At 43.5% G+C, this 27,921-nt stretch overlaps 1 protein-coding gene across 2 annotated transcripts in view; it reads right to left on the bottom strand.

The window, feature by feature from the left end:
• Nucleotides 1-4,275: 4,275 nt before the first annotated feature.
• Nucleotides 4,276-27,921, bottom strand: part of fgf14 (fibroblast growth factor 14) — a gene marked incomplete at both ends in the record, with an annotated part of 122,324 nt that continues 98,678 nt past the window's right edge. For both annotated transcript variants that reach the window (XM_080535653.1, XM_080535652.1), the window contains 2 exons: nt 4,276-4,418; nt 6,124-6,322. In XM_080535653.1, the coding sequence (XP_080391779.1) occupies nt 4,276-4,418; nt 6,124-6,322 (342 nt within the window). The remainder of the gene's footprint in view (nt 4,419-6,123; nt 6,323-27,921) is intronic.

Below are 27,921 nucleotides of genomic sequence, written 5' to 3'. Positions count from 1 at the left end.
CACCAGAGGACATTGAGTTGAAAGTGAGACTGTGCTGCCAGGAAAGGACAGAGCACGGGGAGCCATGGAGAGGAGGAGAAAACAGAAGCCAAACCAACTGGGATGTAATTCTTCATTCAGATGTCTGCATATCACGTGTATAACAGCATTCATTGTACTGGTTACAAATGATCTTTATTAAAACTATGTTTTTTGTTTGCAAGAAGAACAACGGTGGAAGCAAATAGCATTTTTTCTCTTTAGAACACATTGCCTTGTATCCCTTTATATGTTTCCAATACAACTATATGTATGACAATTGTTTATATAGGAATGCTTACATATTCCAGCTACACATAATAAGATGCAGGTACATAAACAGAATTCAAACATTGAAAGAAAAGGAAAATGTTGTATTATGAATAATATATATTTTTTTTTTTTACTTTAGCCTGTGTTGGATGGTAATGTATTATTTCCAATTTGAGTATTCTGGCCACCTGTGTTTTCTTTTGGTTGAAAGTGCTTCATCACAAATTTCACTCTAAGTACACCCTGTACTCAAGCCAGGAGTATCGTTTGAGCTTTTTATTTCTTTTTAATAATAAAACATTAAATGTGCCGCATGACACAACATTTTGCATGGAGGACGATGCAAAGACCATAATCATACATGATTATAAATCTGTAATAACATGACATAACTCTGAGGGGCATACTTGCAATGGTATGTATATATATATTCTAAAATAAATCATTTTTATAGTGCCTATTCTTCTCCATCACTGACAACATCCCAACCATCACAATCTGCCATGAAACCCATAGGTATTGTACATTAATGACATTTTCCATTACTTGTGAACTCATTGTCGTGAAAATGTTGTGGTTAAGGGATGAGATAACGTACATAGCTCAACGACAGTGGCATGCTGGATATTCATGTCACTTCAGAAAGGTCGGTCTAAGGGTTCTGAGCTGCACTGACACAAGAGCTCAACCTCCTACCTGAAAAACAGGACGTGGTAAAGAAAATTTAATGTAAATTCTATTTTGGCCTTTTCATGCTTTTTTAGTACTAGCCATCCTTTCTGGTGTATTTATCCCATCAAATTGGCCTCAGGTGCAATAATATACTGCACACTATATTGCATTAAGTATGTTACTGACATTACAGTAGACCTTTATATAAATATTTTATTCAATATGTTGTATTTGTGTATACAACAAACATAAACTGTACAGTGCAGACAAACTCGTTGCATATATGTATGTAAAATTAGCGGTACATACCAACAGTTCTTGATACACATAGCCTACTACATGCAGTTCATCAATGCCATCCTCTCCCCATGCAACAGGTGGGACAACAGATAAAATAAGAGGTTGAAAACAAAAGCACAAGTAACAAATATCCTCACTTTCACACGTTTAACAAATTTGTAGAGAGAGAACGGAAAGGAAAAAAAACTGTTCAATGACAATTGTTCATACAGTAAGGATCAGGAAACGACGTCACACACAACCCGTATACAGTAGAAACAAAACAAACAAACAAAATAGCGGCTAGAGAGATAAAACAGAGATGTACATTTACACGTCAGTCATTTACAAAAATAAAGTCAGCCTTGGAAGAACCAGTCAACTGGTCAGCAGGGCCTGTGTAGCCCAGCATGTAGAGTTCATATGAGGGAGAATTATTGGTTTTAATGTGGAAGAGGGACACCAGCCCTAAATAGAATTACAATGTTTTAAGCTCCTTTGTGTATAGTACTGCATTTTAGAATATCATTAATGTAGCTTTGTACAGAGTATCTAACTATAGTGTGCTTCAACATCCTCTAATAAGAAATTAATAGCTCATCATTCCAATAAACTCTGGAAATTATATCACCAATTTAATCTCTTCATATATTTGCAATTTAGCAGCATATAGTAGCTTCGGTCTACTTATTGTCATTCTAGGTCTTATCTATCAAAACTATTATGAAACGTGTTGAAGCCAGACAAGCTGTACTGAATCCGTTGATAGATTGTGATCAGCCTTGATAAAATAGTCATGATCAGATAGGAACAGAAAGTACAAGGAATCATCTCCTAAGTAAGTATCGTAGATGCCTAACAACATGCCTATTCAACTCCCCAACCAAACAACTCATCACATCGTCTATAGTGCCTTTCCCATACTGTCCCTTGTGGTTAAACATGCATCTGGACAGTTCATGGTACACCTACCCTCTCTAAAATGAATTTAACATCCAAAACGAGCTTCGATCTAGAGATTCTAGACCCTTGAAAATGTTGTAAAAAAAAAAAAGAAAAAGGCCAACAGAGGAACTGATTTGTCTGTGATTGTTTCGAAATTAGGGTTCGTGAGTAGATGAGTCGAATCAGAATCTGATTGTATTTGTGCCTGTCACTGTTGTACTGAACAGTCCCACCTGTGATATTATTGGTTCTTCAGGATACAGACCTTGCTAATCTCACAATCACTCTCTGTGGGCTGAGAAGGTTGTTGACTGAATATGCTACTGGGTCTCTCCTGATGGGTTGGGTGGGCGAGGCACCTTTTCACCCAATGGGGGCTGGGTATGTGTTTGCATGCCAGGGTTGGAGGTCTAAAGAGGCACATGGAAGGCCAGGATGAGAGAGTGGTGCTGGACTCTGCATGCTGAGCTAGGAGAAACATCCTCTCATAATAATCTTAGAATATCTAGTCATTTTAAAAAGTTATCTTTTTTTTGTTTTTTGTTTTTTCCCACTATCCTTTTTCCTTAAGTTGTATACAGTGAAAACGTTATAATAAGCCATCTCTTGCATTACTGCTGCAAGAAAACAGAACACAATACTAACCTTGCCCATGCTTTAGTTTGCTGAACAGAATGGGGATGCAGCCATTACCAACAGTATCTACTCGCATTCAGCCATGTTCCACAGACTAAGTAGACATGTTGGTAAAATGGCTGCCGCTGCTGGGGTGCGACCCGTTCTGCCACAGGCCTATAACCCATAGTCCAGAAGAGTCAAGTGAGGGACACAGGCCTACAAGGCCTAGAGATATTCCTAGAGCCCACGCTCTGAAATAAGAATAAAGAAAAATAGACTTCAGGTTCCTATTTACCGGACGAGGCAGAACTCACCGCTGGACCAGGCAGAGCTCACCGCTGGTGGGGTTAGATAGTGATATGTATACAGTACCACTCGTTAAAGCGCTCTCCCGCACACACCCGCATCTGTGTATGGATTTACTGTAGTAGTGTGTGTGTGTGTGTGTGTGTGTGAGTGTGTGTGTGTGAGTGTGAATGTGAGTGTGGTGAGAGTGTGTTTGCGTGCGTGCGTGCATGCTTGTGTGTGTGTGTGTGTGTGTGTGTGTGTGTGTGTGTGTGTGTGTGTGTGAGTGCGTGTTTGCGTGGGCTCATTGCATTGACTGCAGTGGGGGTAATCAGCACTTCATCAGCTATGATTGCGGGAGATACCCGCCAGCCTCCAGTAGACTTTTCTGTGTGCATGTGTGTGTGTGTGTGTGTGTGTGTGTGTGTGTGTGTGTGTGTGAGAGTGTGTTTTATATAGAGTATATGTTGGCATGAATGTGTGTATTACAAAATCACACACTGCCCCTGCAAAACATGTTTTTTTTTTCTAAGTTACTTGACAAAGAGAAAAGTGTGAGAATAGAGATAGAAAGAGAAATAGACGGGAACATACTTGTAAAAAATAGAGGATGACAGTCCAAGTTTTGACTATATCTGTACAGCATCTACCCCAGAACATAGCTGGTGCACTGTGGTATAGAAAATAGATCTGAATTACAGGGACACCTGTTGCAACAGGATATATAGGGGGGGAGGAGGGGAGGGGGGGAGGGGGTCTTGGGTCACCAATCAGCAAGCAAGGGTACCACGTGTGGCTGTGAAACACACATCATTCACATGGATTCTCACAGTTGCACAGAGGATTCTAAAGGCATTCCATATCTGGTCAGGCATTCCATGGTCAGCCACTCCTCCTTCCTGTGCAGGGACAGTTGGCCGCCCCTGGGGAGTGATCCAACAGTGACGAGACAGTTGAAGACAGAGAAGAGGAGGAGGAGGAGGAGGAGAAGGAGGAGGAGAAGGAGGAGGAGAAGGAGGAAGGAAGGAAGGAAGGAAGAGAGAGTTTGGAGCCTGGATCTGAGCCACAGAAGTAAGAGGGGGTTTGGAGGTTGGTAGGGAAAATCCCTGCCTCCAAAGTGTGTGTCCCCCTCTCCACACACACACACACACACCCCCCACACACACACACGTCTGGGGGGTCTGGCTATGTGTTGGGCTTCTCGGGCTTGCTGACTGGTTTCCCACCATTCATCACCGCGGGCTCAGCTGTGCTTTTACTGGGAGGTACGACACCAGCCTTTACTGTCTCTCCGACGTCATGCAACGATGGCTCTCTGTACATGGCAACTGTGAGGAGGGAGGGGGTGAGGGCGAGAAGACGAGAGAGGGGAGGGGGTGAGGGGCGAGAAAGGGAAGAGAGAGGGGAGGGGGTGAGGGCGAGAGGAGACGAGAGAGGGGAGGGGGTGAGGGGCGAGAAAGGGAAGAGAGAGGGGAGGGGGTGAGGGCGGGAAAGGGGAGAGAGAGAGGACAGTGAAGGAGAGAAAGGGGAGAGAGAGGGCAGGGGGTGAGGGAGAGAAAGAGTTGGGAGAGGGGAGGGGGTGAGGGAGAGAAGACGAGAGAGGGGAGGGGGTGAGTGAGAGAAAGGGAAGAGAGAGGGGAGGGGGTGAGGGAGAGAAAAGAGAGAGAGAAAAAGACGATGTTAGTCACAGCCACAATAAAGCTCTTTTCTCTCCTCTCTAAGATCAGCGGCCTCTATAGCAATACACACAGTTCCCCTTTCGCTAACGACCAGAGTGGATGATTTAATCATGTTGAAATTGCGTTAATGCTGAAAACAGAGGATTTATTTTGGAAATGTTTTCCAATCGCCCCCCCCCCCCCCCCCCCCGCCCCCCCCCACCGACCCCAAAGACAGAAGGGAGACAATTTCCAGAGAGAAGTGTCTGACACATTCTTTAGCCCGTGGCTGCTGCCAGTGCCAGCCGAGCTCTGTGTTCCTCTCTAAGGACGCTATCTGAATAAAACCACACTGCCTCTGTACAAATGTGCCGCAGAAACAGTCCCATTATCCAGCACTTTAAAGTCCCTGCACTGCAGCTGTGTCATTGTCACCGTAGCGTGCTTCCGGCTGATTCCATGTTTAAATAATGGACACAAATCAGCCAGGGAAAAGAGGAGAGGAGGGATGCAGGCATCTGTAGGCACACCATAAAGCAAAAAGCATTTCACGGCCACACGGACAGGGCTGTCCCATCGCCTGTATGCTATGGCGCGCTCGGTGAATTATGGATCTGCAGATAAATATAAATGGCTTGTCAGGAAGGAGATAATCATCGTTCACGCGGGTGGCCGTTACTCAGGGTGGGATTAGCAGTGACGGGGATAGACATGTTCTGGCTCAAGACACAGGCGTGACAGGCTCCTGCCCGGGGGGGGGGGTCGGCCAATCAGAGGGCTGGAGAGGTTGACATGTGGTGCTAGGGAACCTACAGTACAGGCACGTTGACTTGAATGTGTGTATGACTGTTACTTGGCCGCAGGTGTCTCCTACGTGGATAGAAAGGCGTTTGATATGACTTTGGTGCTGGTTAAATGTGACGAACGCATGTAGGATTGGTTTGTCTACTTTCTGGATTCATATGGAATATGCAGTGGTAAAAAAAACGGAAACGTACAGGCGCAAATAAGAGTAAGTGAATTGTTCTTAGCCAGGAAAAACAAAAAATCATTTTTAAAAATGAAAAATATTTCGTATATGCCTTCTCTTTCTGTCTGAGTTCCATTGCCTTGTTTGCAAGTCAAGGACGGCTTATGCTACTCCCTGAAAGCTGCTCTGTTCTATGAACGTAATCGTTCCAGGTACGCTGTGACACGTACACTGATGATGTCATGCAGTGGAGAGACTTGTGGAGGCAGAGATCGGAGGAGGGGCTCATTGTCATGCATGGCATGGAATGAGGAATGGTATCAAACACGAACACTCCCTCCACCGGCCCTCCCCTGATGTCATGATAGACCTGGGCAGATGCGGTAAGCGGTTGTTGTACTGTACCTTCTAATGGCTTGGGCAGGAAGTGAGCAGCTGGTTTGGTTTTCTTCACTCGATTCCCTTTCATGGGTTGGCCCTCTTTATTGAGCCCGAGGAACCAAGCTCTCCCTGACTCCTGTTGCCTGTACAGCATGGACGAGTAGATCACGTAGTAGTTTTCAAACACCGACTCTTTGAACTTGCATTCTGCCGTGAAGAGTTCCTGCAGGGACAGACAAAAGACATTTAGACCATCGAGCTCTCTCTCAAGTCTCACGCACGCGCGCACGCACAGACATCCTGCAACTGCATCACATTGATAATTCATGCTTTGATCATGTAAAACAGAGGTCACAAAGACTAATCGCACATTTGTTTCATGTTAGCAGGTATACTGCACAGATGAATGTTGGGGGAGGTATAGAAAGTGTCTAGCCAGGTAAAGAGGACCCCATATTTCCACCTGTCTTGAGAAGGACAAGCACTGCAGTGCGGTGAGGTAAAATCTAAAGCACAGTCAAACTTGCTATAATCATGTCTGATTTAAGTGTGCTGGTGGTGGTACAGCATAATCGCTTGCTCTGACAAAACTGCCACACTCACTCTCTTCAGCTTGACCTTGACTCCAGGTCAAAGCACCCTGCTTCAGTCAATTAGATGACTCTTGTGTTCCTACCCAAACACATCAATAGGCTGTGACCCCGACTGCCCAAGTCTTGTGCAATGCCTTTGCTTGACTGTAGGTCAGTGAAGACAATACATGTTGAACAATATGGTGTTGCAACTATGTACTATGTCTATGTATACTATATCTAGTACTATATAACTATACCAGATCACTGGACGTCAACATACATTGAAAATGACTGTTCTCCGGCCTCTATGTGGCGACTTATTGTGATGTGAATCCACAGTTATAATGTGACACATACGATTCTTCCATTTGTATCAATACCTATGAGAATGACGTGTTATAATGTGTCGAATAATGTGACGAACAGGAAAAGTTCTCTAACATCAATATTTGCTTGTTTAAAACCCTGTAAGACCCAGGTATAGAATTATTTTTTTTCACCTTTCAAATGTTGTTGTAGGAGGCCTCTGATGCAGAAAATAAAGTGTTTTTTCAAAATGTTTACGTTTTAGTTGTGAAAATAACTTTTAAACTAATCCAATGACCTCACCATCTCTCACTCCCTCCTATCGCAAAGACAAATGAACAGCATTGGAGCCCCACATCTCCGTCTGCTTCGCACTATTCATCTCTGTAAGCTGAGGAGAACAGGAGGGGTAATGAAGAGCTTTCCCAAATTGTCCGCCCTGTGTGGCTAAAAATAAAGCGTTTTCGATCGGGTGTATTAATCAAAGCAGGCTCAGAGTCAGAAGGTCTAAGCACTTCTGTTTGGAGAAGTTCAGCTCACCCAGGGCCTGTCCAGAACACCACCACCAAGGACCAGTTGGAATACTTCAATAAAATTATCTGAGCCCCCCCCCCCTAAAGTAATCCATGATGTCTGATCTGATTATTGACTAGGTCAATTTTAACTATATACAGTTGTTTAATTTACATCACTCCAACCATACCAGAACAGCAGTGATGATTTGAACAAAACACACTGGAGAAATCACATCTTCAGACATGTGCCAGGGACACAATGTTCCTCTGAAAAGACAGTCATCATGGGTTCCTATAATCACCAGGGTAATCTCTCTGGCTCTCTCCATAAGTAGTGTAATCAGACATGTGGCTGTTAAAAAAAGAAACAAATGAATGTAATTAAAGAGGTTGTCAGGTTGTTATCATTCGTCAGGTGCATTGCGTCTTAGTGTAGACTTAGACTTAGCTTGTATTAATAGCAATCACTTAATCCCTAAAAAATAGACCCATCTTAAAACCCCATTTCCCTCTGATATGTTCACTCCCTGGGCGTTTAGGACTTGACATGCAGGGTAATATGACATAGCCATCCCCTTTGAGTGTTGGAGCGTATGTTACCCTTGCGGGTTATTTATGGGGTAAACGGTTAGTTCTCCGGCACCCGTCACAGAGTAATAGTGGTTATTAGCGCTGTGTTCAATTATTGTGTCTGAGCTTAACAACCAGTCAGTATTCAGCTGGAGGGGGGGGGGGGGTTGGAGACAGAGAGAAACTAAGTGACACTTTGGTTGAATGTAATGAAAGGTTGCATCAGATGAGACTGCATTAGGTGAGGCAGGCAGCTGTATTGAGAGAGCTTCTCGGTACCCTTGATTCTAAAGGATCCTGTTGACTTAGTACATATATACCACCACCACCACCACCACCACCACCACCACCACCACCACCACCACCACCACCACCACCACCACCACAAATCCTGCTCAGTTGGATAGAAAGTAGCCCTATGCAAACTATCTATTCAATGAGTATTCATAATTCTTCATCGAATTACGCTTTTTTATAAATAAATACAAATATGTTATTACAGCGTAACTACATATCTATACTGGCAGCTAATTGCAATGTTTCCAAGCTTTTATTAATGCATTCAATGCAGTCTCTCTCAATCAATGTTTTGAGGCAAAGTAAACGGAGGAGAAAAAAAAAAGGAGGTGATGTGTTGCATAATCCTGCACTTTGACATATAGTGATTTTGAACACACTTGGGAATTCATTTTCTCTCTAGGAAAAACAACAACGCTAAAACAGAAGGATTAGCAACTGTTCTATTAATCTCGATAGAATAATAGCCGACGTGGGCTGTGTAGAACATCATTGACATGCTCCTGGTGGGAGACTGATGCTATAAAAACAGCCCTAAAAAGATGTAGACCAGAGTATGAGGCTCGCAGGCATAATTAATATCAAATAAATACGAGCATTCCCTCTGAACGGCATGGGGCTAAACCCCATTATCATTCATTGGGTGGCGTGTGTCTCAGAGTTATGGTGTGTCAGCAGCCAGCGTTTATTAAAGGGCTGCTTTTTATGTACAGGATGTCAGAGAGGCACTCCTGTCTCCTCCTATCTCCTCCTATCTCCAGGGGCAGAGGCAGGGGCACGGGAAGGGACACGCTGTACAGTCAAGGCAGGGCTCAACAGAAACACGCTTATGAAAGAAGGTTAGCTAATGGTAGGAGCTGTTGCTGGAAAATGTTGATTTAACCTATATTTAGTCAGGTAATACAATCAAATCATATGCTGCACAAGAGTTACCACAAGCCTGGAAGTCAACACAGGGTGAAGGGCTTGGGTTACATTGCAGTGATTGTGCCATCCATGAAGTACAACAGGTGTTCCTGGCAGGCAAGCGTCTCTCTCGGACAGATGGCTTCACTAACAGAAAGAACACACCTTTGTTCTCCTAACATGTTGTTACATCATTGTTGATGCTCTCAGAACCCAGCCGAACTCCGTTTTTGGGCCGATTAGTTGCCAAAACGTTTTACATTCATGGCTCTCTGAGTCACTTCCATTAGGTCATTAATGGCACTTCTTCAATTAGGTAATTAATGACACTCTTGCTCTGGTCAGGTGAGGTGGATGTATTTCTGGATGGCTGGCTTCTGTAATTAGTCAGATAATTTTTATGCGGTGGGCCACGTTGAGCCGAGCGCTGATTACTCATACCATACTCTCCAACAAGCCTGAGATCGTCAGAGCCATCGCACAACCTGACGCACACGGCGTAATCAGGACTAATCACAGAGCTTTCTGAGAAATATGGAAATTAGCCGCCGTCGGTTTCTAAATAGCAGGAGCGGGAGCACTTTTGTTGAATAACTGGCACGCAGAAAGAGAATACAGTACACTCTTGGAGGAAATTCTGTCAGTCCCCCATAATCATTGTGGTTTGAAGATGACTCAGAGCAGCCACAAGAGTGGCTCTTCAAGACACATTGTTGTTTGTTCCGTGCATCAAGTGCCAATTGAAAGCTTCATGCTTTTTTGTTATTTTCTTTTTTTCCCCCGTCTTGTCTTCTTTTTTTTTTATGATTGTACTGTGAACATGAACAATGACAGACAGTTTCAAACATAGGCTTCATCTCATTGAAGAAGGGATGTCTTCAGATCAAAGCTGTGACCAGGGTCCTTCTTTTGTTGACTTGTCCTTGTGGAAGAAAATGTTTAACCTACAGCTAACTATGCTATGACGATATTAAATATTGCTGACCATAATGCATGTGAATACAATATGATGAAATGATACAGTGAGGATCAGTGGCCACGTTGAGAAGCAACATACAACATACCAGTGAAGACCAGCACTACAGTACCTTGTTTCTACCAGCTGAAGAGGTGTGATATGGAGGCTCTCCCAGTACAGTAGATTGCTAAAGACGAGAGTGTGTGCGTGCATGTGTGCGTGTGTGCGTGCGTGTGTGTGCGTGTGTGTGTGTGTGTGTGTGTGTAGGCATAAGAGAGGCGTAATGGAAAGCGCTGTTTAATTTCCCATCCCACCCTGTAAATGAGATGACAACAGTGTCAGGGGCTGTCTCCTGCTTTGATCTGCAGCTTGCAAACTTTATTAAGGAGAGACAACCCTGTTCCCAGCTGTCTGCTGCTGCTGCTGCCGCTGCGCTGTCTTTCTTTTTTCTCTCTCTCTCTCTCTGTCTCTCTCTCTCTCTCTCTCTCTCTCTCTCTCTCTCTCTCTCTCTCTCTCTCTCTCTCTCTCTTTTTCTTCCGGCCCCCAGAACATGACACATACCTTTGCACTTGGTTTCCATGGCAACAGTGAAGAGCTCCGGGGTAGCAATATGCTATTGAAAGGGACCGGTCATTCCAATTGGATGCGTACAGAACAACAAGGCCCACTGGAGACAAGCGAAACATTTTTTTGTTTGTTTTTTGTTTTTTGTTTGTTTGCATCTTTTTGAATGGAACTCTCTAACTCAAATGTCAATAAATGACATTCACTTCAAAGAGACATGCTGAGAGATGCAAAGAGATACAGGTAGGCCTTCCGAATGTATTCAGGTGATAATGGCACTGCGAATAATTAGGCTGGTAACTCTAGAACTTCAATAGAGAAATGAAATAACATTGTGCAGTCTTGTATGCTGCTAGCTGCAATCTAAATGCAGGGGAAATTTTTGGGAAAAAAGGAGGGTGGGTGACATTGGGGAAGGGATATGAGGACAGGGAACACCTCCACACTGGTGGCAAATCGAATCACTTTTTGAGGCACACAACGGTTGATTTTCTCCCCTCTCAATCCCCCTGCCTGCCTCTCCACATCAGTGGCTCCCTGGCCCCTGATTGGCCACGCTCTAAATGGGAGGCCATAATTGACCTTGGCCACAGACACAGAGGGGGCTAGCACTGCTCAGACCCACATAATCACTCCACTCACCTCACCACTGACACACAGAGAGAGAGTGTGTGTGTGTGTGTGTGTGTGTGTATGTGTGTTCGTATGTGTGTGTGTGTGTGTGTGTGTGTGTGTGTGTTTGTGTGCGTGTGTACATGTGTCTGTCTCTGTGTGTGTGTGTGTGTGTGTGTCTGTCTGTGTGTGTGTGTGTGTGTGTGTGTGTGTGTGTGTGTGTGTGTGTGTGAGAGAGAGAGAGAGCAAGCAAGAGAGAATGAGAGAGAGAGAGAGAGAGATAAAGCAAGAAAGAAGGAGAAAGAGAGAGAAAGAGAAAGTGAGAGGTAAAAAAAGAGAGAGGGAGAGAGAAAGAAAGAGAGAGAGAGAGAGAGAGACTTATTGAGGGAGAGGCAGCTGAAAAGGGAAGCACAAAAAGGAATAACCGGAAAAAAGACGATCAAGAGAAACAAATGAAGAGAGACAGATGGAGAGAATGAGAGACTTAGATTAAAAAAAAAGAGCAAAGACAGACTGAGGAAAGGAGACAGTGAGCAGAGCAGAGGGATTTTGATACCCCCAAGTGCAGCACTGTTTACAGATGCTGTCTGGAAGTAGGTGAGAGGGGGCTGTAAGGAGGGGGTCTAGATTAATATGCAGAGTGATTGTTTACTACCAAGGAGAGGAAAACTAAGAAATTGTTTATTAATGCTGCCGGCATAAAGCCTATTAATCCATGGAAAAAGGTCAACCTCCAGGAAGCTGAGCTGCATTGGCAACGCAAACCTGCTCTCATATGTATAAGAGTCACGTCAACACTGGGGCAGACAATGGGGGCTTCAGTGAACCTAGCTGATTACCAAACTGAAGGGAGGAGAGGAGACAGGTGCTGTGTGTGTGTGTGTGTGTGTGTGTGTGTGTGTGTGTGTGTGTTTGCACATGTGTGCTCGCATGTGTGCGCACACGTGTGTGTGTGTGTGTGTGTGTGTGACTACCATCATTTTAATTGACCACAGTGCCAGACTAAGAAAAGCATAGCTTGTGTTGATGTTTACACAAGTATCTTTCTCTAATGGAAGAAAAGGTTTGTAATTGTTTTGGTTATTGAAACTAAAGAAGAGGACAGATGTACAGGACTTAAAAACAGCTTTCTCTTCCATCATCACAGGTGTCGCAGGTTTTGACGATGCAAATAATGAAGCGTTTGGCAGACATATGAACAGATCAAACTGTTCAGATGATGTGGTGGACAGATGTCAAGGGTAGAGGACAGTCACATCCCTGTCCTCCCCGCCTGGCTCCAGCAGTGGCTGACTCCATCGCAAAGTAAGTGATTATAAAGCAACACATTTCTTGCTTTGGCAAAAGCTCTTTGTTTTGACAGAAACAATCCAGTAATCCTAGGATCTGTAACCAGCTGGGGAACGCTGGATGATTCCAAGCTCATTCCTGATACGTTCCAAATCAAATGTTTGAACCACAGCACGGTAACACTTGATTAGCCGTGCTTATACACTGGTTTTGTGTTATCTCAAATAGTTTGTTAAACATTACTATGTACAGTAGTTTTGTATATATATTATAAGGAATATTCACTTATGTTTATATGACTATAGTATACAGTATAACTAGGGACAGAAGAATCGATTATTCGTTCCCGAGGGTCAAAGTCGATTTTTAACATTTGGTCCGTTAACATTTGTTGCAGCTTTAATTTGAATTGGCTATACAAAATGTGGGTACTGTTCTAATGTGTGCGCAGAGTATTAGTGGCATGTCTGTTTTCTGTTCTGCATTATTGGTATGTTAGCCTAATTTAAGTATTCAGAAGAAGAAATTCATGAGGATTAATACCAGAATAAATAAAATGTTTAACTTTTTCACAAATTCTTTTTTGTGATAGCTGCCTTTGTGAATGTCGGCTCACATCTAAAAAATGATTATTCGTTCATACCACCCACCGATTTTTCGACCATGAAAATGTTGAGTTATGCACATCCCTAATATACAGTATATACATATCAGTAAATACATAAAAAACACATTCATTACAAGGATCTGTAATGATACACCTTGAAAATAGAGAGTAAGAAATACGAATATTTAGAATTAGAAGACTGACCTTCTACTACAACAGCATGATGAGCTAGTTGATCAAAGCACACAATATTATTATTCATGCTAAAAAGAGTGGACATGCTTGCGCAATGCTTAATAATGCTCCACTGTTTTCATTTGAAGCGTTCATCCTTGACAAGCAAATCTGATTTTAACAAGGCTCACCTAATGATGTCCGTAGCAGAGTTCTTATGGTAGCCTTGGGAATCCTTTTGAAGCTATTCATGCATGTTTCTAGATGGATATGCCTCTTGAGGTCTAAATATATGTCTAGCTTTACATTTACTTTTTTTACTTTTTGGGCATTTAGCAGATGCCTTATTCCAAAGCGACTTTACAATCAATACTTTTGACTAAGCAAGTGAATCATCAATCTCCCAGCTATTTCAGCTGCTAGCTATTTCATCCAATGCCATCCACTGACTCATTGGTTGCAGTAGCAGAAAAGCTCATTTCAGTTCTCCTCTGAATTTCATATTAAAACCAGTTTTACAGTCTGAGAAGAGAGATAACTACCGATATTTAAAATGATGTTTGTATTAATCTATCAGAGTTAGATAGAATGCCTGAGGGATGGCACCATCAGGGATGGCACTATGGTGCCATCACCACTTACAAAGCCATCAACAATCTGGCCCCCTCCTACCTTGCCGACCTCGTCCCCTTCCACACCCCCTCCCATTGCCTCAGGTCTGACGACCAAACCACCCTCAAGACCACCAGGACCAAGCTCCGGACCTGGGGTGATAGGGCCTTTTCAGCCGCAGCCCCGTCCCTCTGGAACGCCCTCCCCAACCACATCAGACAGGCCAACACCCTCCCGACATTTAAACTGGCCCTCAAAACCCACCTCTTCAAGCTTGCCATCACCAGTTAACCCTCTCCCCTTCCCAGGTGTCCCCAGCCAGTGGCGGACTCAGGCTGTTTGAAGGGCAGGGGCGAAAAGAAAAAAAGGGCACATACTGCACAACATGGGACCCCATCAGTGAGCAAAAAGCTATGATGCGTCATGTATGGTGAAATAGTCCTCATCCTTGATTAATATTAACATTATGTAGTCTAGGCCAGGGGCGGATTTAGGATTGTAGGAGATCCGGGGCTTAGCCCAGATGGGTAATGAAACGCGTGCGCAGCGCGCTGGAAAAATGTATGCTTTTTTTTGCTGCGACACCACAAACTTCAACTTACCACCACCTTATAGTGAACAAAAGGCACTGGAGAACACTTATAGCAGGGCTCGACATTAAGGCATTTTATATAAATGATACATCTTTATCAAATCAATAGTAGTCAAATTAGTTATTTGCACTAACATACACTCACCAGCCCCTTGCACCGGTACACCTTGCTATTACTGGGTTGGACCCCCTCTTTTGCCTTCAGAACTGCCTTAATTCTTCGTGGCATAAATTCAACAAGGTGTTGGAAACATTCCTCCGAGATTTTGGTCCATATTGACATTCTAGCATCACACAATTGCTGCAGATTTGTGCCAAGAAAATATCCCCCACACCATTACACCACCACCACCATTTTCACCCAGAGAACTGAGAATATTTTTGTCTTTTTCTGACCATTCTCTGTAAATACTAGAGATGGCTGTGCGAGAAAATCCCAGTAGATCACGTGATGTTTTCAACTATGGGGGCACATGGTCAAGTTTAGACCATTGGAGGGGCACCAGTAGGGCACCAGTAGGGCACGTCCTCTCATTTTCGCTTTTAGTTTGTGGGCACTTTAGAGTGACGTTTTTCAACTGTGTTGAAAACTAGAGGGGCACATGGTCAAGTTTAGACCATTGGAGGGGCACTAATAGGGCACACCCTCTAGTTTTTGCCACTCAAATTCAGTATTGTGAGGAATAAGACTATTCCATATTATTCAAAATGGAGGTATTTAACTGTTTGAGTATGTCTTGTACAAACATACTAAGTCTTGTTTCTTGTGTGGTCTTCCTGCTCTTCCCTCTGCCTTTCCATACAGTCCATCATGGATATATCTATTTTTGGTTAGTGGGTGACAAAAAGCACTGACGCTTTTAAAGTGTTTGGTGAACCAGAAGCACTTAAGCCTTCGATAGCGCATCCCCAGGCATAGTGACCTGTTAGCTGTGTTTAGATTTTTAACACCTACCCAGTGCCCTGCTGATACAGACACGCACACACATACACGCACACGCACACGTACACGTACAGGCACGCACACACACATACACGCACACGCACACGTACACGTACAGGCACGCACACGCACACACACACACACGCACACGCACACGCACAGGCACACACACACGCACAGGCACGCACACACACACACACACACACACACACACACACACACACACACACACATACACATACACATACACATACACATACACATACACATACAGTGTACCAGAGACTCCACTGCAGCAAGAGCAGTGAGAGGGATACCAGTAAAATCTACCAGTAAAATCTCCCCAGTACATACTACAGTTATCCCTGACAATAGAACTAACTCAACCACATACTAGAGTGAATCATCACAATAGGACTAATCAACCACGTTCTAGAGTTATCTATCACAATAGAACTAACTCAACCACATACTAGAGTTATCTATCACAATAGAACTAACTCAACCACATACTAGAGTTATCTATCACAATAGAACTAACTCAACCACATACTAGAGTTATCCATCACAATAGAACTAACTCAACCACATACTAGAGTTATCCATGACAATAGAACTAACTCAACCACATACTAGAGTTATCCCTGACACTAGAACTAACTCAACCACGTTCTAGAGTTATCTATCACAATAGAACTAACTCAACCACATACTAGAGTTATCTATCACAATAGAACTAACTCAACCACATACTAGAGTTATCCCTCACACTAGAACTAACTCAACCACATACTAGAGTTATCCCTGACACTAGAACTAACTCAACCATATACTAGAGTTATCCCTGACAATAGAACTAACTCAACCACATACTAGAGTTATCTATCACAATAGAACTAACTCAACCACATACTAGAGTTATCTATCACAATAGAACTAACTCAACCACATACTAGAGTTATCCATCACAATAGAACTAACTCAACCACATACTAGAGTTATCTATCACAATAGAACTAACTCAACCACATACTAGAGTTATCTATCACAATAGAACTAACTCAACCACATACTAGAGTTATCCCTGACACTAGAACTAACTCAACCATATACTAGAGTTATCCCTGACAATAGAACTAACTCAACCACATACTAGAGTTATCTATCACAATAGAACTAACTCAACCACATACTAGAGTTATCCATCACAATAGAACTAACTCAACCACATACTAGAGTGAATCATCACAATAGGACTAATCAACCACGTTCTAGAGTTATCCATCACAATAGGACTAACACAGTACTAGTTATCCATCTCAATGGGACTTAATAAACCACATACAGATCATCCAAATAAGCATAGGGACATAGGCACAACATAAAATAGTGCAAATGCTTACTGTTTCAATAATAAATCATTCAAGTCTCATTCAACGGTTCAAACAGAGATCAGAGAGTTCATTTCCTCTATTTCCTTCAGACTGTGGTGTTCTACACTGCAGGCAGGCTGCTCGAGGACAAGGCTGATAAATGATTCAACAGTGAGACAGACGGTGGCCCAGGGCTCCTGACCGAGGCACAGAGCACACTGCCAAACCACCAGGGTCAAAGTTCAAAGAGCAAGGGTCAACTGAGGCTGCCACACACTGAGACTGCGATGCAGAGGGAATTATGTTTTAAGATGCTAAAAACGTACGGTATCACAGAAGAAATAAGATGAGGACAATTTATTTTCATGTTTTTGGCTTCTCTCTTTAAAAACACACAAAAAACTGACCATGACGTGTCCACAACAAAGCTTGCAATTTGCATGCCTCTACATTATGGCCACTCATAGATGCCCAGGATATTTATCAGGGATGTCAAACATATACTGTATCGACAAACTAAGCCCTGTGTGTGTCAGACACTGGCCACTGCTCTGGTGTTGATCTGTAAATTGGGGCCAGATTGGTGTCAGGTAACACAGATCTCCGCTAGATGGGACAATCATCTCTCGTCAGGGGGGAAGCCGTCTGCTCTCTCTAACAAGCTGACAAACTCATCTCAAAAACATTTCGGCAGCACAGCCGTGGTCGCTTCACTCACACACATACACACACACACACACACACACACACACACACACACACACATACACACACACAAAACATACAGTCATAAACACACAAAAGTGCATATACACACGTACCAGCACTTACATAAAAAACTGACACAGAGACATCCGCATCAAAGTGTCTAGCAAAGTTTTGTCTATCCAGAGAGAGTTGGACAGTTTGTAGAATCAAATTCTCCCCAGAGAATTGTTGGGATAGAGTACAACTGACAGTGTGTAGTGTGTATCCAGACAATCTCTCTCTAACCTCTCTCCCCCCCTCTCTCTTTCTCCTCCCTCTCTCTCTTTCTCTCTCCTCTTTCTCCACCCATCTAGCACTGACCTAAAATAACTAAACTTTACATAACAAACATTGTGCAAACAGTTAAGTCCGATGACTGAAGCCACCTTTTGCTTTTTTAGTGGTTTTCTCCCACGCATTCTAGAGAAGAGAATGCCGGGTGGTGTTCAAGGTTTCCTTTTCTACTGACACACACACACACACACACACACACACACACACACACACACACACACACACACACACACACACACACACACACACACACACACACCAAGCTGATTGAGAGAATGCCAAAGCTGTCATCAAAGCTAAAGGTGGCTACTTTGAAGAATACATTTTTTTTTATTTCTTCAGTATTAATCTACAATGTAGAAAAATATAAAAAAATAAAGAAAACCATTCAATGAGAAGGTGTGTCCAAACTGTTGACTGGTACTGTATATATGAAATGGAGAAAAACTGTAAGAAAGAAGAAACAAATCAAGAACAGGATGAAAAACCAGCTCACCAAGTCTGTGTCATCTCTAGAACTGTAAAACAGGGAATGTGATTCTGTTTCTTAAAACTGTAGTTGTTATCTGTGCAGGGAATTTAGGTTCCCTTAGAGTTTGGCTGGCCAACCTTTAAGGCCCGTGGGCTTTACCATTCTTACTCAGTCGAGTGTGAACGAAACTGACAAACAACGTTACCACAAGAGCACATTCAGATGAAAATACTGGACAGTTTTGACTATGTATACAGAGAATTATACAAATAACTTTGATTTTACTTAACAAGCGCTAACCAAATGTGTGTCTGACAAAAACTGGAGCGACAAATCGGAGGAAGAGGGAGAGGAAGAGACACGGAGAGAGTAAGGAAGAGAGAGAGAGAGACTGCACAAAACTTGAGAAAGAGAGTTTTTGATGTCAACGGCAAAAAGCATACCGGTAATCTGGGAGCTGAAAATAAGGGACATGATAGGTGAGGGATATACACGGGGCAACTGAGGCTGCTGAATAGGGATGTACTGTACAGTCAACATATACTGCATGTGAAATAACCTGTGAAATCTGTGTCGTCATATTGTGAAAAATGGACCAGATCTTCTCAGATAACAGAGCCTCTGATAGGCCAGTTTCCTTCTCCAGTGGGAGGGCACACTGGGCCTCCTGAGGAGCACGAGGATGAACAATGAGAAATGGCTCTGTGCTCCACAGTGCTTCTCTGTGCTTCACAGTGCTCCACAGTGCTCCACAGTGCTCCACAGTGCTCCACAGTGCTTCTCTGTGCTCCACAGTGCTTCTCTGTGCTTCACAGTGCTCCACAGTGCTCCACAGTGCTCCACAGTGCTCCACAGTGCTTCTCTGTGCTCCACAGTGCTTCTCTGTGCTTCACAGTGCTCCACAGTGTTTCTCCGTGCTTCACAGTGCTCCACAGTGCTCCACAGTGTTTCTCCGTGCTCCACAGTGCTTCACAGTGCTTCTCTGTGCTTCACAGTGCTTCACAGTGCTCCACAGTGCTTCACAGTGCTCCACAGTGCTCCACAGTGCTCCACAGTGCTTCACAATGCTTCACAGAGCCATTTCTCACTGTTCCTCCTCGTGCTCAGGAAACCCAGTGTACCCTCCCAGAGGACGAGAGCTGGGCCTGTTGGAACACAATTAAGCACCATGTCCATCTACTACAGGATCGCTATACCAGCAGACCCAAGTGGATAACGCTATGCTGTGCAATAGAGGATTTGTGTGAATGCCAAGCTTGTGTTGTTAATAAACAAGACAAATGAATCAAAGGATGACCCAATACTCTCAAAATCATCTCAAAAATGGACCCTGCGATTGGAAACCCCAAGTGGTCCATCCATAACAGTAGGCAGCCTCTGGCTTGTTTTAGATGCACAAAAAACTGACAAACAACCAAGTGTCAAAGTGTAGCGACTGTATGAATATCCAGCTTCCATGGATACACATCAAACGTATGAGAAATATGATGCTACATTTCCAAATTCTGAAAGATGCTGCTTGGCCATGTTTGACCTAAAACCTACAAAGCATATTCAGTTGTAGCCTAATGATTAAATAACTATGATGATGCAACGATGCATTAACAATATTAATAATAGGGGGGGCGCTTGGTGGCGACCACGTAAACGCAGGGTTCTCGGTTTGACTCCGGCCGCGGACATATCCCGCATGTCAACCCTTCTCTCTCTCTCACCCATCCTTCCTGTCAAATCTCTACTGTCTCTATCTCAAAAAGAAAAATATGAGTGGGACTGCCCCACTCCGAAAAAATCACTTTAAAAAAAACAACAACAATATGAATTATAATTTAGCTGCTTTTTAAAAAAATAATAAAATTAAATTGCAGCTGTGTGACGGGTCATCACCTAATGGTATAGAACACAAACGGTTTATATTTAGATGATGGAATCTAACTCATGATCTGTGCGCCTAACTTTGACATGTGTAAAACTTGCATTGACGTAAATGGGACATTTGTGAGATGGCATGCAGGAATGCTGACAGAGCGGACTGTATCACACACTATCATTGGAGTACATGATGGACAAGAGTAATGCACACAATCACACAATCACAATCACAATCACAATCACACAATCTGCTACTGAATGGAACTTCTGAATGGTCCACAATGGTCCACACAGCAGCCATCAGCAGAAATGAGATACAGAGACACAAACAAACACACACACACACACACACACACACACACAGCAACACAGCCCTGTGATGAACAACTGCACAGAGAGAGATAGGTTATCTCATGTCTGATCTGGACATGATATGAGTCACTGCGTATGCTGAAGTCACAGCATCAGATTGTCTAAATGTGGATGGATGCTCTATGCAGAGACCCTGTTTTTTTTTCCGGATAATCGCTGTTATCAAAATGCCCAGAAAGACTCTGTGGTGAGGTTTTCTTATCAATAAGCCGACAGCATTCTCTGCCGATCAAATCAATAAAGACTTCGGTTTGGTTGGATTTTGATTAATTCCTCAAGCATGTTATGTTTCATAAAAAGTCGTTTAAAAATGATTCTGTCTGAGCCTAGTTATCAGCATACAAACGTTGATCCTGAAGACAATAGGTTGTCTGGTCTGCTGTTTTAGCCTAGCACACTTCTGGTTCAACAAAGCACACTGCCATTGGTCGTTTTAGTGCTGGTCTGGAACAAAAGCCTGCCCCCCCCATGTGGCTGTCCAGGACCAGAGCTGGAAACCAGTGGTGTGTAGAGGACTTCACTGGGCTGCAGTGGACATGCTTTATACCAGGATCACTAGGACCTAGTTTTAAAACTGCTGAAATTAATCTTCCTCCTGTTTTTATATGACAGACATAAACGTGTAACTATCCTCCTCTGAATCAGCACCTTACTGCCATGGCTGTATGTACTGCATCTCTCTCTCTCTCTCTCTCTCTCTCTCTCTCTCTCTCTCTCTCTCTCTCTCTCTCTCTCTCTCTCTCTCTCTCTCTCTCTATTTCTGTCTGTGTGTGTGTGTGTGTGTGTGTGTGTGTGTGTGTGTGTGTGTGTGTGTGTGTAGTTGGTTCAATAGAAGAGGCATAATGGAAAGCCCTGTGTCATTCCCCATCCCACCCTATAAATGAGGTGAGGAGTGTGTGAGGGGCTGTCTTCACTAAGGGCAGTAGAAGTGTGATAGAGTACAGCAAAGCCTCTTGGCCCACTGGTTTCCAGGTCAAGCTTGGATGTAACATACATCCCACTGGACAACATTAGAACATCTACTGTGGTTTCTGCATTATTCCTACCAGATGAAGAAAATGTTTTGTGGCTAGAGAAACCGCATGTCTTTGACTGATACAGAATAACAAGAGTATTTCGTGCTACTGAATACTTCACACTTCTAACAGATCTTCATGATGTGGGAAGTCAATGAATACACACAGTCAGTGTTGCCAGATTGGGCTACTATTCCAGCCCGATTGGGCTACTTATGATCACACTGGATGGTTTTTAGACTGTGATTAGGCTGGAAAACAATCCCATCTGGCAACACTGCACACAGTGTTGTCTGACTCGCAGATCCGGCGTTACTTCATCAGCGGAAATGAGTTGCCTGGATTTAGAATGAACTAGCACAAGAATTGTGAATACACACAAGCACCCACGCAAAACCATACACACACCAAGACACACACACACACACACACACACACACACACACACACACACTCAAGCACACACTGTACACACCTCAGTAGCTGTTGTGTCGACAAGCTCTCAGGATTGGAGAGAGGCCAAGTCAGAAAACGTGGCTTAGGACGATTGAAGCAAATTAATTTTCATGATTCACCACCTTTTCCGTAAGAGCTCTCTCTCTCTCTCTGGAGGAGAGGAGATGACAGGGGTTGTGTGCTCACTGCAGGCTGAGCCAACGCTGTGGGGTGTTTCGGTCGCGTCAAAGACCCCCATCTTTCACATCAACAACCCACACACTGAGCCCACTGAAGGGGAACAGCCGGAGCCCTGATTGAACCAGCAGCCCTGCAGGTGCAGGGTAAGCACACCGCCAGGGCCATAGAGGTTTAGACTACTTTCCACTATCCATACACCTCTAGAATACCATATCACCGCAGAGGGTACAGCATGCTTCGTGTTTAAATCTCTGGGGCTATCATACAGTACTCCAGCAATCCTCTGGAAGTGAAGACTCCCTGGAAGCATGTCTCTGCAACATGGCGGATTACATTTCAGTCTGACTGGTTATAGACATGAATGTCAAAAGATCCACTTACAGAGAGTGCTAGGGAGAACGTGCGCCAGTGATACGCAGCCAATAGCTATTTGAATACTCGCTTCCTGAGGACTACTTCCAAACCCTTGTCCCAATGCTACTAATTTACACATTACATTTCACTTGAGGCAACAAGCACAAGTACGCCATTTGTATTTGCATGGTGCTTGACATTTACACACTGGCAAAGCAATTAGGCCAGCATTAGGGTCATTACGACTGAGAGCTCGCTGGATGAGTCTGCTCTGATAGCTACCACAATGTGTATTCAAGGGGAAACGACAACCATGGCATATGCACTCATACACACTGAGATACAAGGGCATGGATGGAAACACACAAACACACACACACAGACACAGACACACACACACACACACACACACAGGAATGGAAACACACACACACACAGACACACACACACACACACACTCATACATACACACACACACACACACACAGGGATGGAAACACACACACACACACACACACACACACACAAACACACACACACACACACACACACACACACACACACACTCATACATACACACACACACACACACACAGGGATGAAAACACACACACACACACACACAGGGATGGAAACACACACACACACACACACACACACACACACACACACACACAAACAAGCATGGACGCATACTTGGGCATACTACATATTTTCTAAAATGAGCAAAACAGTGCCTTAATGAGCTGAGAGAGCTATCGTGTCTGGTTCAACTCCAGAGACACTGGTCTAGACACTAGACACTAGACACCCCAGTGTAGGGCCCAGCTATGTCAAAATCAACTCACACGGTTAGAGGAGACATTTCTGAGCAAGATATTCCCTGAGAAATCTCATTTCCATGGGGTTCTGAGAAAATAAAGACATCACCATCAGTACACAACGACCAAATTGTAAACAGCACTTTTAGATTGGTGACCTTTCAATGAAAGCCAAGTTCTCTGTCAATACATTGGCTAACAATCAGCCTGGCCATGCTACCTTATCCAATCAGGGCAGGCGAGGTAGGAGAGGTCATAGGTGAAAGGTGAACGTGTCAGTAAATACCAAACCCTGACCACCTAACCTCTCAGAATGGGATGCCTACCTGTACGGCCTGGGTGGAAAAGAAAATGTCACTGCCTTTATGTATGAACAGTTCAAGTCTGCATATTGGACGGATGGCATCTCCCCTGAAATAAAAACAGTCAAAATCATCCCCCTTCTAAAACTGCCATCCCCCCCTTTCCATCCCTTATGTCATTTTATCAATGAACTTAATTTACTGCTATTTGAACATTTAGTTATGCGCATATTGAGTAAAATACTGTGGGCGAGGGGGCACGCACACATGCAATGACATTTTTTTACCAAGTCACTGACACTGAAGTCACTGATGCTGTGGGGATGCTACAATTATCCCCATATGATCAAATCCACCATCCCCCCTGATTTTCTTTTACAACTTGAGTACTGCTTTCAAGGCATAGCTCACCCCTTGAGTCAAAGTTACCCAACATACGCCTGCACACCCCGCAGCTCTCCAGGACCAGGAGTGAAGACCAAAGCTCTTAGCTGCATCGCCATAAATCACCCAGTAATGACCAGGGGGACCAAGACGTAGATAGAGTATTGGAAGACAGTCTATGGAACGCAAGGCCTCAGCGGAACCAAACTAAATTCATTAGGGGGCTTTCTCTTATGGAAATAATTCTCCCTAAAGATTGTCCTTCAAAGGTAATCACAGAGAAGGGAGATGGGATCGATAATCTATCCACTTGTATGAGGTGCTGTGGCTCTAACGCCGTGTGAAGCAGACATGCTCGGGGGATGGATGAGCCCCTCAGAGAACACCAGACCAGTCAGGTGTGAAGAACGGCCGCTAGATCCGACGGAGCCTCACAAAATGGAATCCCGTCTCAGGAGAGAAATGTGCGAATAAATGTTTGCCTTTCTTTCTAATAATAGCAGCAGGGGCACATACGATACATCACTTTTGTAATGGCCCATATTCTGGATGAGACAGCGTTCTATGGAAGCATGTATGATAGAGGACACACAGAATAATGTTCCACCTGTGCATTGTGCACTTGAATGGTAGGCTATTGGTTCGGTTGGAACATTCGTTCCATTCGGGTGGTACAGTGGAGGAAGATATCGGAGGATGGGCTCTTTGTAATGCATGGAATGGAATGAGGAATGGTATCAACACTGTGAAACACTCCAGCCTACTCTGGTGTGATACTTGCATTGGATACTCCTATGCACCATATCATAGGGCCTGTGGTTGGAAGGAGGCAGTGGACTAAGACTGTGTGCTACAGTGATTATATTGGTATTAGTGGGGCTTTCCCCTCGCAGACACACCTAAGGGTCCCCCCCCCTCCTCCTCCTCCTTCTTCTTCCCGCTGATCAATACTCCTGCTATTTCATTATCTGTCACCGCCACATAATTGATGGCTCTCTGGCTTCCATAGGGTCTCAGCTAATTACAGTTTTTACCAATCGTTTTAAGATGTTTCCTGAAACTATAGCTCAATTTCTCAACACAAACACAAAACCGAGTTTAACCATTTTTGTCAAAACTCCAAACCTCTTCTCAAAACTGATTCTTTCCACCAAAAACAATACACACAGCTATCGTATGAATATCTCTTACAGAGCATCAATTAAACATGGGTGTGCTAAATTTAAAACACTACCATCAACACAGTGTTTATATATGTTTTGGCTTCATGGTCCTTATGATCTTACATATTACAGGGCCGTCAAGGCCCTGAACACAGAAAAGGCCTAAGTTCTGGGCCCAGGACAGTCCGGACGGATTGTATGGCAGCTAGTGCTGAGGCACAAACATGTACATTTTCAAGCCTGCAAACTGTGACACTTTAAAATAATGTGAAAAAATACTCTTTGTGCAATATGACAACCCTAGTTGACTATCTGTGCAGTATAGTACAGTGGATTGTGTACATAGCCTTTATTGATGTAAACCAGCTCCTTACCTTCTTGTGATTTTATGCATCTATGCTTTTTCTAAAATGTGTTTTTTTTCCCTTTCCTAACACCAGGGGAGCCACCCCTCCTAAATGTCGTTGTTTGGTACCTGTACTGTAGCAATGACAAATAAAGTCCATTCCATTCCATATTTAAATGTAGAAAATTGTTTCCTTTTTCTCCTTTTTTTTTGGTCCCAAAATAGGTTGCAAATGTATGGTACCTACAGTATAAAGACTATTGCCATATTGTAATACAATACTGTAATATATCATATACATATTGCATTGACACACTCATTGTATCAGAATAGGATACAATGTACATTTGTCTACCCAATGAGCTCCAATTGGGCTAAACTCACAACCCAGCTTCCCACAGTCTTACTGTAAACTTATAGTTGATGCAACATTGTTAGAGTTCTGAGAATACACAAACTATTTTGGCAAAACTCACAGTAATTGCACTGATAAGTAACATGAAAAACACTACTGTAAGAAAATGTTTAGACTGTCTTTCTGGGTATGTAATGATGAAATCAGTACAAATACTGCAAAATAATACAAAAAGGTAACAAAGCTATTTTTTATTTGTTACTGTAATACAGTAAAATAAAACAGAGCTACAGGTCTCTCTCCTTCGATCCTGATCAGGCCAGAGGACCTCATGTACATTGCGATGTTCTCCCTGGCCTTCGGTCATTGTTAGACCATGATTGAGTACATGTTGTGCAGATTTCATTAGAAATATTGGCTCGGTTTGGCTCGCCTTCCTCTTCCTCCTCCTGCTCTCCCTCTTCTTCTCTGTTCTCCATGCTGCTCCGTCTTTCCACCACAACAAGGTAAGATGGTAATTATGGTGTGGCACTTTGAAAGCCAGTGTTTTCCAGGTGAACAAAGTGTGTTAAATGATGCAATTTGTGCTTTGTGTTTTGCAAAAATGTGATTTAAAATTCATTTTTAAAAATCCGCTTAGAGTTTAGCAGTCTGGAGTCTTGCTGTTGGTACATGACCATCGCCTAGTTCCATTTCTTGTGTGTATACAATGGAGAAAAACTGGATGTGTGTAATTATTTCCCTATCCATTTTCATAAAGCTGCAGGACGAGAGTCTCCCCGGCGGACATGGCTCAGCGAGAGCCCTGGGTGACATATCGAAGGGTGGGCGCTGGCCTCCGCCGTCGATGGGCCATTCGCTGGGATCGATAGCCCCCGATGCTGACCTTCAGAACCGAGCCAACCGATTCCCAACCGTATCCCAAGGACAACATGCCCAGTGGCATACACAAACCAGAGGTTGGGGTTCAATGCCGTTGACTCTAGATGGATTCGTAAACAGAATTGGCATTCGTGTCCTGTCGGTGGGACAGGGCCCACAAATCATACTGTTTGACATACAATACAATACACTGCATATTAACATAACTACATATGCCAGAGCAAACGCTCTTAACATTAGAAATATGATACCTCTATGTATGTAGATGGTGTGGTGATACCACCACATGGTCCCTCATCTGCAGGCTTTGCACGGATCCCTCCACTCTCTCCTCTATCCATCATATTATTCCGTATAGCCCTGTCTCTCTCTCTCTCTCTCTCTCTCTCTCTCTCTCTCTCTCTCTCTCTCTCTCTCTCTCTCTCTTTCTCTCTCTCTCTCTCTCTCTCTCTGTCTCCCCCCTCTCTCTCTCCTGCTTTACTGTACATCATAAATAAGTGTCTTGTAAACCAGTGACTCAGAAAAGAGCTGCACACAGGTTTCCCCTGTGCTGTAATTACCTTAAATAAACAGGAATAAAGGCATGACAGAGGAGAGGAATGGAGGGGAGATGTGAAATTAATAGAGCTTAAGCTGTTGACCCGGGGAGAAATAGAGGACAGATCACCTGGTGGTTTATTTATGAGTTATTGTTCAGAGAGAAATCGTTTCCCTCATGGTAAAGCAAACATAGCAACGCAGAGACTAGAATCTATCAGGGGACCACTCTGGCTGATTTATGATCGACTTTGACTGCAGCTGGGATTCCCACATTCAAGACCGATCCGAGAAATGACATTATCATTATCTACATGAATACACGCCGATGTATAACTAACCTTCCAAATTCTACTTAGACACAGCCAATAATAA

This window comes from Nansenia antarctica, assembly GCF_963989245.1.
Source record: "Nansenia antarctica genome assembly, chromosome: 7".
NCBI classification, from domain to species: domain Eukaryota; kingdom Metazoa; phylum Chordata; class Actinopteri; order Argentiniformes; family Microstomatidae; genus Nansenia; species Nansenia antarctica.
This window is presented reverse-complemented; position numbering and strand designations above follow the sequence as displayed.